The sequence below is a fragment of a genome, unplaced genomic scaffold (assembly GCF_019419815.1).
Source record: "Pyrus x bretschneideri cultivar Hongxiangsu unplaced genomic scaffold, Pyrus_bretschneideri_v1 Contig3, whole genome shotgun sequence".
In the NCBI taxonomy this organism is placed as follows: domain Eukaryota; kingdom Viridiplantae; phylum Streptophyta; class Magnoliopsida; order Rosales; family Rosaceae; genus Pyrus; species Pyrus x bretschneideri.
This window is the reverse complement of record NW_025999612.1, coordinates 519067-533559: the sequence shown is the minus strand read 5'-3', so window position 1 is coordinate 533559 and position 14493 is coordinate 519067. Positions and strand designations below refer to the sequence as shown.

The 14493-nt window shown below is 37.6% G+C and overlaps 1 protein-coding gene across 2 annotated transcripts; it reads left to right on the top strand.

The window, feature by feature from the left end:
- Window positions 1–882: 882 nt before the first annotated feature.
- Window positions 883–3828, top strand: LOC103939218 (ycf49-like protein). 2 transcript variants are annotated; one of them, XM_009349280.3, is made up of 5 exons: window positions 883–1181; window positions 1349–1427; window positions 2926–2994; window positions 3215–3361; window positions 3435–3828. In XM_009349280.3, the coding sequence occupies exons 1-4, from the start codon at window positions 934–936 to the stop codon at window positions 3320–3322; spliced, it is 504 nt and encodes a 167-aa protein (XP_009347555.2). In that variant the 5' UTR covers window positions 883–933; the 3' UTR covers window positions 3323–3361; window positions 3435–3828. The 2 variants fall into 2 exon arrangements, with proteins under 2 accessions (XP_009347555.2, XP_048445942.1); XM_048589985.1 differs by having other exon boundaries at window positions 1040–1181; window positions 1357–1427.
- The last annotated feature ends 10665 nt before the right edge of the window (window positions 3829–14493 follow it).

Genomic DNA, 14493 nt, shown 5'->3' with positions numbered 1-14493 from the left:
TATTAAAATTTGTTAATTGTCCCGCGTTTTAGTCCGACACAGCACTAAACGCATCACTGAGTTAATCCCACCTTAGTGTAGTCTAATCCAATCTAGCTTAATTTCTGAAGCTAGTCCAGTCCGAGAAGTCCGGTGCAACAAATGCACCCTTATACTTCACGAGTCATGACTACCTAGGATTAGGTATTAAAAAAAATTTGATTCCCAACCGCCTGTACTACACAACGGTTTAGTTTGGTTTATAAAACCGTCATGTAGTACAGGTGGTTGGGAATCAATTTTTTTTTTTTTCAATTTTTGGTGGTTAAACAGAACTGCACAGACCTTAATCGGTTTGGCAATCGGTTCCCAAAATTCTTAGGGAGCGATTAACCGAATCAACTCGCATATATTTAATTTTATTTTTTAATCATAATTAATATGTGTAGTAAAATGAATGGTTAGTTATTTATGAGTTAACGTGTTTTAACCACATGAAAACAAAACCTGATTAGTTTAAGAGTCGCTTTGAAGAAGAATAGGGGCACCATTTGGAGAATGCAGCAGCTGCTGTCTTGGTGCTCTCCTTGCATTGCTTTATTTGTGGTTTCTTTTGAACAATCACTCGTATTAGTGTTATGTTCTGTAGTTTTTGGAAAAGAAATTTATTATGTATTTTCATCTTTACACAAACCGAGAACCAATCCAAATCAGCTCGCCACATTTGGTTTACCAACCTAATCGATTTTAGACCCAACTTGATCAATTTCGGTTTGTAATTTTGACCCAAATCCGACTTAAACCAACTTGCACCCACCCGTATGACCACCTTATCCAAAGTAAGTGACTACCAGAAGGACCTCAATTAAGTTCCCATTATACCCTCCGTCTCCAACCCTGCTGCTGCTTCAAAACGTCAGTGGGCAATTCTTGAGACAGAAAAGCCCAACGGCCATGGCAATGCACTCCTTACTTCACCTTCCAAAACCCACTTTCCCGCGCAAATCCCTTTTCCCTCCGCGCCCAAAACCTCAAACCCAACCGCCAAATTCCCCCAAAAACTTGGTGGGTCTACTCGGGGCGGGTCTGACACTGGCCTTCGTCGGACCCGCCTCAGCTTCTGAGCTGCTGCCCTTGAATGAACCCTCCAATGCCCTCTCCTTGCCCACCTGGGCCATTCACGTTTCCAGCGTCGTTGAATGGTGAGAGAGAGAGAGAGAGAGAGAGAGAGAGAGAGAGAGAGCGCATTTCTCTCTCATCTTCTTGTGATTTTTGCAAATGGGGTTTCGTGAATTTGTTTTAAATTTGCATTTTCTTGTTAATTGGATTGAATATTTGTTAATTTGAATTTGGTTTGTTTGGTTGTAAGGGTTACAGCAATGGCATTGGTGTGGCAGTACGGGGAGAAGTCCGGGTTCGAATCTTGGAAAGGGCTGTCTTGGGGGATGGTGAGTTTATATTCCAGTCCTACAAATTACTGCGATGAATTTTTGATTTTATATGGTTGTTTGGAGTGATCAATGGTTGAATGATAAAACCAAATAGCAGAAATTGTTATCATGAATAATGTAGAACTTGTTACTCCATTTAAGTACTTTGAAGCGATTGTTCCCTTTGTTTCCACTAGTTTTTCGGCTGAAACCGTACTATTCATATCAAATAACTAAATATTTTTCCTATTGCTAGTATAAGTGGGGAGATTTGCAATTGAAATGAAAACCACAGTGGAATTACGTTACATAGGATTTTCATATTCCCTTTTGAGTGAATGTCTGAAGCAGCACGCCTGCGTAGGAGCAGAAATTTGACTATTGTTTTCTGTTCTTCCTGTTTTGTGTTTATTTGTGAGATAGGTAACATGAACTTTATAGAATGAAGTGAAAAACAAGAAGGAGACTCAATACTACAAACATAGCGCCTAGGGAAAACTAACTATGAGCACAAGCCTAGCACACCAACCGTCAACCTAAATCTCCCTCTGAATCAGGAAGGACGATACTAAAGGGAATGCTTCTAAAGTGTTTAGGCAATGATTCCCAAAGGGATGATTGAAATAAAATTAAAAAATCTCTGCCTATTGTCAAAGATCCTACTTTTCCTCTCCAACCTCACAACCCAAGTAGAGGTCGGAACTGCAGAATTCCAAGGAGGAAAAACTATCTTGTTTGCCCAAATCCCCATAAACTCAGCAAGAAGTAACAATTTATACCAAATGTTAGGAACAATCTACTAAAAATTTTCCAAGTAAAGAAGACACGTAAACACGTATGCTCAGCTGACTCATCCTCGTCTTTACACAACACACACTAGTGAGGAGATAGCAAATATCATGAGCCACCAACCAAGCAATATTTGAACTTTAGTGGGTCACTATTCTTCCAGATAATTTTATCGATTTGTCCTTCGTGCTTGATTTTTATCGTTACCATTAGTGGGTAAAAGTCTCGAGTATATCTTAGTGATGGCATATCCATGAGTTGACTATAATGTCAAAAACTGTATCACAGAATGGTAGATTTCCTTTACCTGGTACTTCAGTGCCAACCATTGTTTACTTGAATAGATATCATCTTTGAATTTCTTATTTTTGCTAAGTTGCTTGGAAGTTAGAATATAAGGGCACCAACAAACAAGCTCACAAGTTACAACTTTAAGTTTTATTTATTTTTTTTTCGAGAGAAGTTACAACTTAAGTTGGCAGCCTCATTTCTACTTAACTGACTTTATAATTCAAACGGATTAGGGTCTCATATTTTAGAACTCGGCTTTTGTCTTATGTAGTCTTAAGTCAAAAGTTTAGGTCTCCAAGTTACTATTTATCCCTTGGGGAAGAAAATGGGGTTGGGGGCCGGCTGGTTGAGGAGATTTACATAGAGCTTGCTTTGCAGTTTGTATAAATATTCAAATGTCTACTATTTCAGTTTAACTTTTAATTGATTGGTGTAGGTTCCCTTGCTTGGTGGAGCATTATGTGCATGCACTTGGCATTTCTTTTATAACTCTGAGTCTCTTGAAGTAAGTACGGCAATGTCTCTTCCATGTTTTTACAAAACTTGATATGTTTAAGAGGCGGGGAAATGAAATAACTCAAACCAAAAACAGAGTTTTGATCATGATCATAACTTGTTAACAATCAATAGCTAGATTCTTATGATATTGTCCCTTCAATTACAACAGCAACTGACTTTGAGAAAAAATTTCTACATTGACTTTGGCCCTCCTCAATGAGTTGCAGGTACTGGTGGCTCTTCAAGCAGCCCTGACAGTAATAGGCAATGCCACAATGTGTTTTGCTGCATATCGTATTTACAGATCATCCGAAGAACGCTCCAAGAATCTTTGAAATTTGTATACATGGAAACACAAATCTAATTCCTACAAGGTAATATATCTCCTTGTTAGACCAGTGAAGGTGACACGTTAAGAAAGAGGTAGTGATTTTTCTGTGTGTGCAGGAATCTGGGTGCAGAATTACGTAAGGTTCACTGAAATGATGGTAGAAACTCAAGCATCGATTTGATGTCACTGTCATTTGGAATATTCCATTCAAAGTGTTGAAAGGAGCCTGACGGTCAGGTGCCACCATGTTTCGAACGGTAGGAGTTTGTCTACCAAGTAAATTTTCTGGAACCTCTGTTGTACAATAGACATAGGGTTTCTTGCAATTGAATTAGTGATAGAAATTACAATCTTTGCGTATTTTATGCATATAATTTTATTTGTTATTCTGCTCCCTTATGGTATGCTCAACTACCTGGGATTGCTTTAACTGATATGATCTAAAACTGATAGAGCCGAACTTTTTGAAGCTTTTTAATGTTATATACACTAGTTGAGCCGCTTCGTTAATCTTGATGTAGCTAGCACGTTGAAGACAATTTCTGTATTCTCATCACTAGTTGAACGTCTTGTTAATCTCAGTTTAATTCGCTCCAGAGGCAACGCAAGTTAAGACATACTTAGTCCGAACCTGTGCAAAAAATTTATCGTTGTGCAGCTTATATGCTCGTTCTTGCATCAGAAACGGTATACTTTTCTTGATTCCACTATTGGTAAGATGGCTTAGATTCGTGATTAATTTGCCATCATTTTCAAATGAAAGCTAGAAGTCACTTTTATGGTTTAGTACAACTTTCAAATTGCTTTCAAATCGTGGCAGGCATAGTAAAACCCATTAATTTTCCAGTCCTTTGGAAAGTTAAATGTCCTTTTTATGTTATGTTGGAATGTCTCCAAATTGCTTTAAATTTGTGGCCTAAAATCCCACAGCATTACTGTGTCTGTTCTTCCTCTTTGCGGTACATGTCTGTAAAGGTGACCTCTCCAATTATCTCTAGCTTTGCACTGCTCCGCTTAGTTCAAGTGGTTAAGAGTATTAATTTTGCTATGAGATCATAGCTTTCATGTTGTGAGCATTTTAGCTATTAGATTTGATTTCTAATCTCAGTCATTCATTCTTATATGATTTAATGCAACATAGTATTGAAAAAACTTCCGTATTGGAAATGTTGAATATTATACATATAACTAGGTCACATGAATTGTTTGCCACTCATCCTGAAGTCAGATCTGTGATTGAGTGGTTGACTTAATTGTTAGAGTCTATTGAAAGCAACATTGACGTCATGCCAACAATTCATGTGAATTTCTGGGTGAGCAGCTCAACTCTCCAAGAGGTATAATCTAATTACTACGTGCATTTACTCTTAATCACATGTTCATGATCACATGCCCTAAATTATAAGCTGTTAAATTGATCAGCCTAATGTAATTTAGGTCAGTTGGTCAAGGTAGTGTGCCCATTCCTTGCATCTAAGTTCGATCTTCTGCATAAATTAGAATAGCTTGGAATGTTTCTCATTGAAAATAAAGAGAGAAAAAAATGTTCAACCTTGGTGAATGAAGATGTGGGACAGATAGGCCACGGGTAGGTGAATTTCCTATAGCCTCTCCGGGTTTGGAATGAATGGATAACTGTAGTTTGTCACCAGTTGTCATCTTTTTTAAAAAGAGAAAAGATGTGGGAAAGAGATACATTTTCAATTCTTTTGTCTCACTTTACCCAATTTCGTTAATGGACTGTTAAATTTAAACATATTTTAGACATTTCAGTTTGTATACATTTATTTACCTCCAGCCCTCACACTAAACAAGTCTCCATTTTATTGTTAACAACTCTAATTCAAACGCCTAAATTTTGACCATTTTTAAAAATAAAATTTGTCTTGGTTTAAATGATTTTTTTGGTTTGGGAAGTATTTTGGATATGATAGCTTAATGGTAACTCTACGAACAAATGTAACCCTTATTTTAGTTGATACAATTATTTTAGTTAAAAATGCCCAAAATTTATGCGCTTGAATTAGAGTTGCCAAAAATAAAATTAAGACTTGTTTAGTGTGTAGGCTAGAGATAAATAAATGTGTAAAAATTGAAATATCTAAAATACCCTTAAATTTAACAGTCTAAATAACAAAAGTGGGTAAAGTGAGACAAAAGAGTTGAAAATTTCAATTTTCAAAGGACAAAGTGAGACAAAACCAATTTTAGAAGGTAAACTGAAACTCAATTGTAGTTTCTCCGGGGCCCGGGGGGCATTTCAACTAATAAGCCTTATAGCAATGCATATGATTATTTCATTGAATTGTTTTGATTTAGTGGTGCATGCATGTTGGTCCCTAGGGTTGCGACCCTTTACATTTCATTGCGACAATTTTATTTATGCATTAATTTTGTTTATGATGATTTAGCGTGTTTTGTTACAAGATTGTCAATCGAATGATTCTAAACCACACGTTGTACATATTACGGAGATTTCTTTCAAATGTGTAATCCAAGTTAGACAATTTGACATGCATGACATCATACTAGACCATGTAGTTAGAGAAATATACCTCAATCTAATTTACTTATATTCATTTATGTAATGACTTACATAATACATACATGCATGTTTACATACAATCATCTGTGAACTACATGTATCAAATAAAAGCCCAACATGAGTATTAATTTAGAATATATATAGTGGCAAAGCTAGGAATTATCGTGAAAAATTGTGGACATTTATTCAAGGTCTAAGTCCAGGGTTTGCAAGAAGATTATGTGAACTACCCAGAATATTCGTAGGAGAATTTGAACTAACCAAAATATTCGCAGGAGGATTTGGACTACCCAAAATATTCAAAGGAGGATTTGAACAACAGTATTATTTGAACGAGGATCCAAGCACCGTTTCTTGTTGTATCGTGCTATTGCATAATTGTATAATGAGCAAAGTTTTAAAAATGCTAAGCGTTAGTCCAATGACACGCATGGCCTAACGCTTAGGCGATCACCTAGGTGGATTTGACTAATTTATTATATAACATATAATATCTAAAAACATTAAGTATAACATTGACTATAAAACATATAATATATAAAAATATTGACAAATTTTCTTAATTACTTTGTTGAATATGATGGTACGAGATAAAAATAAAATGATTACAAGTTTGTAATACTTTACAAATTTTTTTTTTTTTTTGAAGCTCATATAAATTTATAGTGAGTTTTAAGAGAAATAACATTGTCAAACAACTGACTTAAAAAATATTGAAAAAGTGAGCAAATTAATCGGACAATAATTGAAAAATAAAACAAATCTAAATATATATTAACATCCCACATTACACGTCCACCTCCATATAGCACGAGGCCTTTTGAGAACTCACTAGCTTCGGATTCCATCGGAAGTCCGAAGTTAAGCGAGTTCAGGCGAGAACAATCCTAGGATGGGTGACCCACTGAGAAGTTCTCATGTGAGTTCCCAGAAACAAAACCGTAAGGGAATGGTAAGCCCAAAGCGGACAATATCGTGCTACGGCGGAGCCGGTCTGGGATGTGACAAAACGGTATCAGAGTCATTCTGTTGTGTGGTGCGAGTATGCTGACGAGGACGTCGGGCCCCTAAGGGGGTAAATTGTAACATCCCACATTGACCAACAAAGAGGGGCTGATGTGCCTTATATGTACATGCTGATAGGAGCATATTCATGCGACTTAAATGGCTTGTTCTCGTGCATTTACGTTATGTTTCTCTAGTTATTTTAGTCCTTTATGCTTCTTTTGTGTGTTTTCAGGTTCTAAGGGCAAGGTATGCAAAAGGATGCCTTTTGGAGCAAATTAGAGATTGGAATGGATATCATATGCTTGGAGCCAAGAGGATGGACGAAATTAAAGACTGGAAGTAGGAAAGTTAAATCCTAAAAGACCTCATGTTTAAGCATCATTGAAGACTCCTACGCATTTTAGAACACAAAAACAACATTCCTTGCAACCTTAGGACATTGTCGTGTGTTTCCTTGTGTCTCCGTTCCTTGCCATGCAAGGAAGGGTTTAGTTCCCTATTTTTAAACACTTAAAGCATTCACTTATCATAGCATTCACTTATCATATCATTCACTTAACATATCATTCAATTATCATATTATACACTTATCACTTATCACTTCCATTCACTTATCACTCACCACATATCATTCATTTATCACTTATCAAACCATTCACTTATCATAACATACACTTATCACTTATCACTTCCATTCACTTATCACTCACCACATATCATTCATTTATCACTTAACATATCATTCACCATTCACTTATCATAACCATACATTTATCACTTATCATACTCATAATTATCTACACATTTCAACCATTTAAACATATGCATTTCAACTCACATGCACACCCACCTCTTTCAAACCCTTCACATGCATTTTCTTCATCATTTCCAACATCTCACATGCATTTCCACCTTCCTACTTCATCATTTCACCACATTCTCCCTCTTTAATTCCACATGCATTCACTTCATCATTCCACCATTCATTCTTTATTCCACAAACAAGTCACATGCATTTCCACCTTCCTACTTCATCATTTCACCACATTCTCCCTCTTTAACTCATTTCATTATTCATTCACTTTGCATTCATCACTTCCACCCCACATGCACCCTTTATTCTTCATCATTGCAACCATGGCACATTTACACCAACAAAACAACTCCCATGCCATGGCCTACTCATATTCCCATTTCCTTTCCAACATCTCACATGCATTTCCACCTTCCTACTTCATCATTTCACCACATTTTCCCTTTTATTTCCACATGCAATTCTTCATCATTGCAACCACAAACACCTTAAACAAATAGCCATATACATCTCCACTCCTCCTATAAATACCCTTGCATTCATTCATTCAAGAATCATATCATCTCATTCACAACACAACACACCACAAACACTTCCCTAGCCTTGAGTTTCTCTCCCTTAGAATCCAAAAACCATCTTCCATTTCCACCAATCCTCATCCATTTCCATAATTCCCCAACACTTCCATCCCCCCAACCAACCTATCCTTAAACCTTGTGCTACAACAACGAGGAAGAGAAGAGTGCCTAAACGTTCATACAATTCAAGTTTTGAGTTGTTGGAATGTTTAGGTGTTTCTTTGATTTCAAAGTTTCATTTTAATTCTCTTTGTTTTGTACGTATGAGAAATGGAAGAAAAGAGTGCTTAAACGTTCATACAATTCAAGTTTTGAGTTGTTGGAATGTTTAGGCGTTTCTTTGATTTCAAAGTTATGAGGAACTAAACCCCCATTAGCTAGGGGGTGATTCGAAACTATGTTTATGTTTGTAATATGATTTGATTACTTTTAATTACGTTTCATAAGTTATGAATTCAATTTGTTTAACTGTTTGATTGATAACCTATTTATGTATGTTTATTAAGAATGAACGCTTAATTTTCATGCATGAATTTGACGCTAGAATATAAGTGAGTTTCACGTAATAGTTATGAACTTATATTCACAAGTAGTGGAGGTTGCTTATAAACAATCGCGTTAAACATATTCTTGGCATAAGTTTCATGCAATCATAGTAACGAATGCCTCGTCAACACTTATAGTTTTCATGATGCTTAATGATTCTTGCTTGTATCTCTATTATGCAATTCATGTAGGGAACTTGTGAGGAATGCTTTGGATTGTCGTATGCAATCATCCAATTCATTAACTTAAGGAAAACTTGACGGTTAATTTAAGCGGACCTAATTAACCCGGGGCGTTGAGAATTCATGGTTTATTGAAAAGTAATTAGAAATCGTTTTGTATGCAAGTATAACATGTGTGGCGATGAACCCCTTAGCTAGCTTCCCATCCATTCATTTCCGTCAAATCCATATTCACAATTTGTTTTGTTTCCAAGTATTTATTTTAGATTCGTCCAAATCCAATTCCCCCCTATTTCGTTAAAGTTTTAGTCTTAATCCATCTTATTTTGAATTTTGCATTCTTCGAGTTTCGTATAGTGTTTTAAACTTGTTTTTACGTTTTTGAAGTCAAATCCAAGTGGTTAACAAGCCCTCCTAATCCCCGGTCCAGAACGGTCCCTACTTATATCTATACTACAATTGTCAAAAAGAGGGTTTAATTTGTGTGCGTATAATTCTCGCATCAAATTTTGGCGCCGTTGCCGGGGATTAGCAACTTTGCTAATCCCTTGGATTGTTTTATTTTCGTTTGTGTGTATATATTTTTAGTTTTATTTTGTTGATTTTAGAAGCACAACATGGCATTTGATAATGCTTATTTTTTGTCACAGCTCATGGAAAGGTCCCAAATGCAAAACGTTGATATAGTTGATCTTCAATCAAGGAATAACGTGTTTTCCAATACTTACAATTCGGATTGGAGTGATCATTCAACTTCTATGTGGTGGGAACCTCAAAATGTTCAACAAGAAAGATATTGGGAGCCACCTCATATTCAATATGCCCAACCAAACTCAAATTCGTCAATAGATTATAATCAAATTCTTAATGAATTAAACTCTTTGGTGCAGGGTTCACAAAATCAAGCTAAGGAGACTCACCAAGAAACATATTGGCAACCATATGAGGATTCATATGCACCACCACAGCCTTCCCCTCAATCTTCACATCCAAATTCAGGTATATCAAATTATTATAATGAAGTTATTCAACAACTGAATTCTGTGGAGCAGGGCAGGGAAGCTCAACCATTTCAACAAGACGCATTTTGGCGACCAATTGAGGATTTCTATCAAGCAAAAAAGTTGGCTGAGTGGAACAGTCAATTTAGGCAGAATGCAGAATGCATGGAACAAATTCAAGAACAAATGGTTGAAGATGAGCCCATGGATGAATTGTTACTGCTCGAAGAGGAGGAGGATGCACAAGGCACGGCAAGGGAAGAACAACCCTTGCCGCAACCTCCCAATATTCCTACACCACCCCATTCAAGTAAGGTTGTTCCAAATTTAATTATTTCTAACTTTGTTCCCCCAAATGCACCCTTCCCTGGCAGGTTCATGCAATCCATGAAAGATGAGGGGAAGAAAGACATCTTGGACACCTTTCCAACAATTCACGAGGAAAAAGTGGTTGAGGAGCATCTTGAATTCATCAAGGAGGAAATTGGAGTGGATCACACAGCCACAACCTTCAAAATGTCCAATCTGAATGAAAACATCCCTTGTGCATTTGTTGAATGTGCTGCAACTTTAGAGCCAATATTACAGCCCATAGGTAAGCCACCAACTCAAAATCCAAAGTCGTTTTTGACTAATATGTTGTTGATGTCAATGATTAGGGCACCCACTCTTGAAATTCAACCATTGCCGGAACATTTCAAGTATCATCATCCATTCAATGATCAACTCCATGCCGTGGGTTCCATTAAGGCATGATTGTGTTCTTCGTCCGGCTACAAGACGTAAAAGAAAGCGCTACTTGGGAGGCAACCCAATACAGTGAATAAAACAAAGCTTTTTCATTAATTTTCGAGAAATTACAAATGTATCTAACAAATGGAGCTTCACAAAGGTTGTTTTTGTTTTTGTTTGCGTGAAGACCCACCACGAGGCAAAACTCTAGAAGCGGAAGGCATCGAAGTAGGAGGCATCGGAGCAAGAGGCATCGGAGCAAGAGGCATCGGAGCAAGAGGCATCGGATATAGAGCATTCCAGGCCCCAATACTTGGCGGAACGCTGGATGACCCAGGAAAAAGGTGCCCCTGGAAGAAAGACGCAAGCCGTTGACGGTCACTTTGCAACCGACCTTGAGATTCTAGCATCTCATCAAGCTTCCTCTTCATGCCTGATGAATAATTATTTGCAAGCACGTGCAAAGTTCTATTCTCGTGCTTAAGTTGTTTTATCTCTTGCTTCAGGTTCTCCACCTCCGCCATCAATGATTCAACCTGACGGGAGCGAGCAAGGAGGCGTTGGCCCATGTTTGACACAGAACCAGCGCACTGAACGCTGAGAGCCAGGGACTCTTGAACGGCCAACTCATCGGACCGTCCTGAAAGCAGCTGACTATCTCTGGGAGTGAGGAGGTTCCGAGCTACTATCGTAGCTGTTGTGGCGTCCTGCATCACGGAATCTTCACCTGTAAGAGGACCGTTAGAAGATAAGAAAGAAGGGCGCCATACGTTACCTTGAAGCGGCACGCCCGTATCACTGCGGAGACTCAATTCTAAGCTAAGGTTCGATGGGTTTGCCATTTTTTTTAAAAAATGTTCAAAGAGAAGGGGTGGACGGAGTAAATTTTCAAAGGGCCGGAAACGAGTTTCAAGAATGGGAAATCTTCAGAGTGTGTAAGTTGGCGGTGATCGATAGCTCTATAAAAAGCCAAGGCAACGCGTCCACCGATTCAAAAAGCCGGAATTTGAGGCGTAAAGTTCGGCGACGCTCCCTCAGCTTTTCAGAAAACGCGTTCAACACGTGGAGGCCATCATCGCAGCTACACGTCTTTAGCCGACAAGCGCAAAGTTCGGCGACGCTTTCTCTGCTTTTCAGAAAGCGCCTGCTCAGAAATCGAAGAGGCGTCTTCAAAGATTGAAGAGTCGTCACTATTTCAAAAAGCTGGATTTGCGGGATCAAAACGTTTGTCGACAAGGGTAAGAGAACAGTACCACAACTTGCTATCCCTATATTTGTCGACTTTCATCTTTTATGGCAAGGCAAACCTGAAGAAAATGCCCAACTCTTCCTTACCTCTGAGGGCGCACTCCCAGCAAAGCCTTTCGAAATACTCCATTCTTTCTTCTTCCCCAAAGATGATACCAGATGCCTGGAGTACAGATGACCCAGGAGGAAACAGCACCACAAATACATGTGCTGATTCATTCACCGCTTCTTCAAAAGCAAAGGTATCTCATATCATAAAGGGCAAAAGCAAAGGTATCTCATATCATGCTCTTTCCCTGTCTTTTCCTTTGTCCTTGATATTACTTGCATGGCAAAGTGAAAGAAGCAATCAGCCGGCACTTGGAGTCTATCTGGACTCTATTCCCTGGTTGCTTACCTAGCTTTGCTGAGCTATCCTCTAACCCTCTTCAATACGAATTGGAGAGATTGAACAAAGAAACAGATAAGAGGAGGAAGCTCAGACCTTCGGGGGAGACCAAAGGAAGCCTGCTGCCCAGTTCAAGAGTAGCACAAAGGAAAATCAACGATGGGAGCAGCGCAGTTCAAGAGTAAGCCTGTGGAATCACAAAGATCCAAGCCTCACTGCAATCACCAAGGAGAAGATGGAACGAAAACTCCATAACCAGATTTGCATCTCTAAACTCTTCTCTTTGTTAGATACATTCTGCCATGTTTAGTATGTTTAATTGCTGTTTATATGTTTGTTTGTGTTTAGTGTGGTTTTTAACATTGAGGACAATGTTTGATTTAAGTGTGGGGGAGTTACTAAAGTGTTTTAATGCAAATTCGGAGGGTTTTATCCACCATAACTTCAAATGTTGTTTCTTGCTGTTTTTTTTAAAGTGTGTTTAGTGTGTTTTGACTTAAAAATTCGAAAAGCGCATAAAAATTTGAAAAACATGTTTTGAAAAGCCTAAAAAGAGTGTTTTGAGTCGTTTTTGTGTCGTAGGTCACCTTCCAACACAATGATAAGGATTTGGTTTCTAATTGCATGACTGTTAAAAAGAGTTATAAACATGGAGAAAAGTTTGATTTACTCTTGGTATATGCTTGGTTATGGTTATAATGTATGACTTCACATGCAATCATAAAAGAAAAATTCGTTTTTGTAACATGCTTGAAGGAAGGAACTCAAACAAACGCTACAACCCTGAAAGACTTGAGCCTATAACGTTCTTTGGAGAGTATAATCTGTGATTTCTTGTTTTCTTAAGTCGTTGCATGATCTCATTATTCTTTGCTTGGTTACTACTTAGAAGGCGTTTCATCATATAGTTCCAAATGCTAGAACTCATGCCCATTTCATTCAAAGCATGTTATTGACTTGCATAACACATATTCAAGAAGAAGTTGTGTAGTGACCACCACCATAGCCAAATAGCCTTACTTCCCATATTTCGTATATGTTGTAAGTTTTAACCTCGTTGAGCCTTGTTTAGCCTTTATTCTTTGTTTACCCACATTTCCCTTACCTAGCCTAGAGTAGGACTTTTCTATACCCTTGTTCTTAAAGTAGAGTGAGCATGACTTAAGTGAATTCCTTTTGAGTACATTATGCAAGAAAATGAGTGTGGGGGAGTAAAAGTGTGTTCTTACGTTTATATGTATGTTTTGAGATTCAAAAGAAAAAGAAGAAGAAATGAAAAAAAAAAAAAAAAAAAAAAAAAAAAGAAGTGAATATGGCCCTAAGTTTTGTGTGACTTTCCCTTGGGTGTTCAAAGTTGACTTCTGCATTCAAAATTGAATTCTAAGTTGATTCAATTGCCTTGCTCACTATTTCTTTAAGAACCTTTGTTTTCCATATCCCTTCTTTGTTATCCACACGCCCCAAGCCCCATTACAACCCTTGACTTCAATCTTGAGTGTTATGTGTTTCAATTTGTGGAGTTTGAACTTGGTATGAGCATATGGTGTCACTGGTTCTCGCGTCTAAGTAGTAGCATTCCATTCATGAGATCATATCTAAACTTGATTATTAACTCCAGAAATTGCGTTCTTTGTGATACATATATGTGAGTGTCGTTTTCATGTTTACATCAATCTTCTCACATATGACTAGATTAGGGTGTGTAGTTAGAAATTCTGAGTGAAAATCGAGTGCATATCTTGTAAGGAATTGAGCAAATTCTCTAAGGCATGTTACTACATTCAAAACATGGTTTTAAATGCTTAATTGTGAACTAGTATATGGTGACTATGATTAAGAATGTACTTAAGTGTGAAGATGACTAAAATCTGTGGGAATGATGATTTTTAACATGTCATGTGCATTGGAAATCCCTAAGACGGTTGTTGGAAGGTTTAGGTTGTGTTTTACTTCGTTTCGTTTTGTTTTGTTTTTCTTTCTGTTTTGCTCGAGGACTAGCAAAAGATAAGTGTGGGGGTATTTGATAGGAGCATATTCATGCGACTTAAATGGCTTGTTCTCGTGCATTTACGTTATGTTTCTCTAGTTATTTTAGTCCTTTATGCTTCTTTTGTGTGTTTTCAGGTTCTAAGG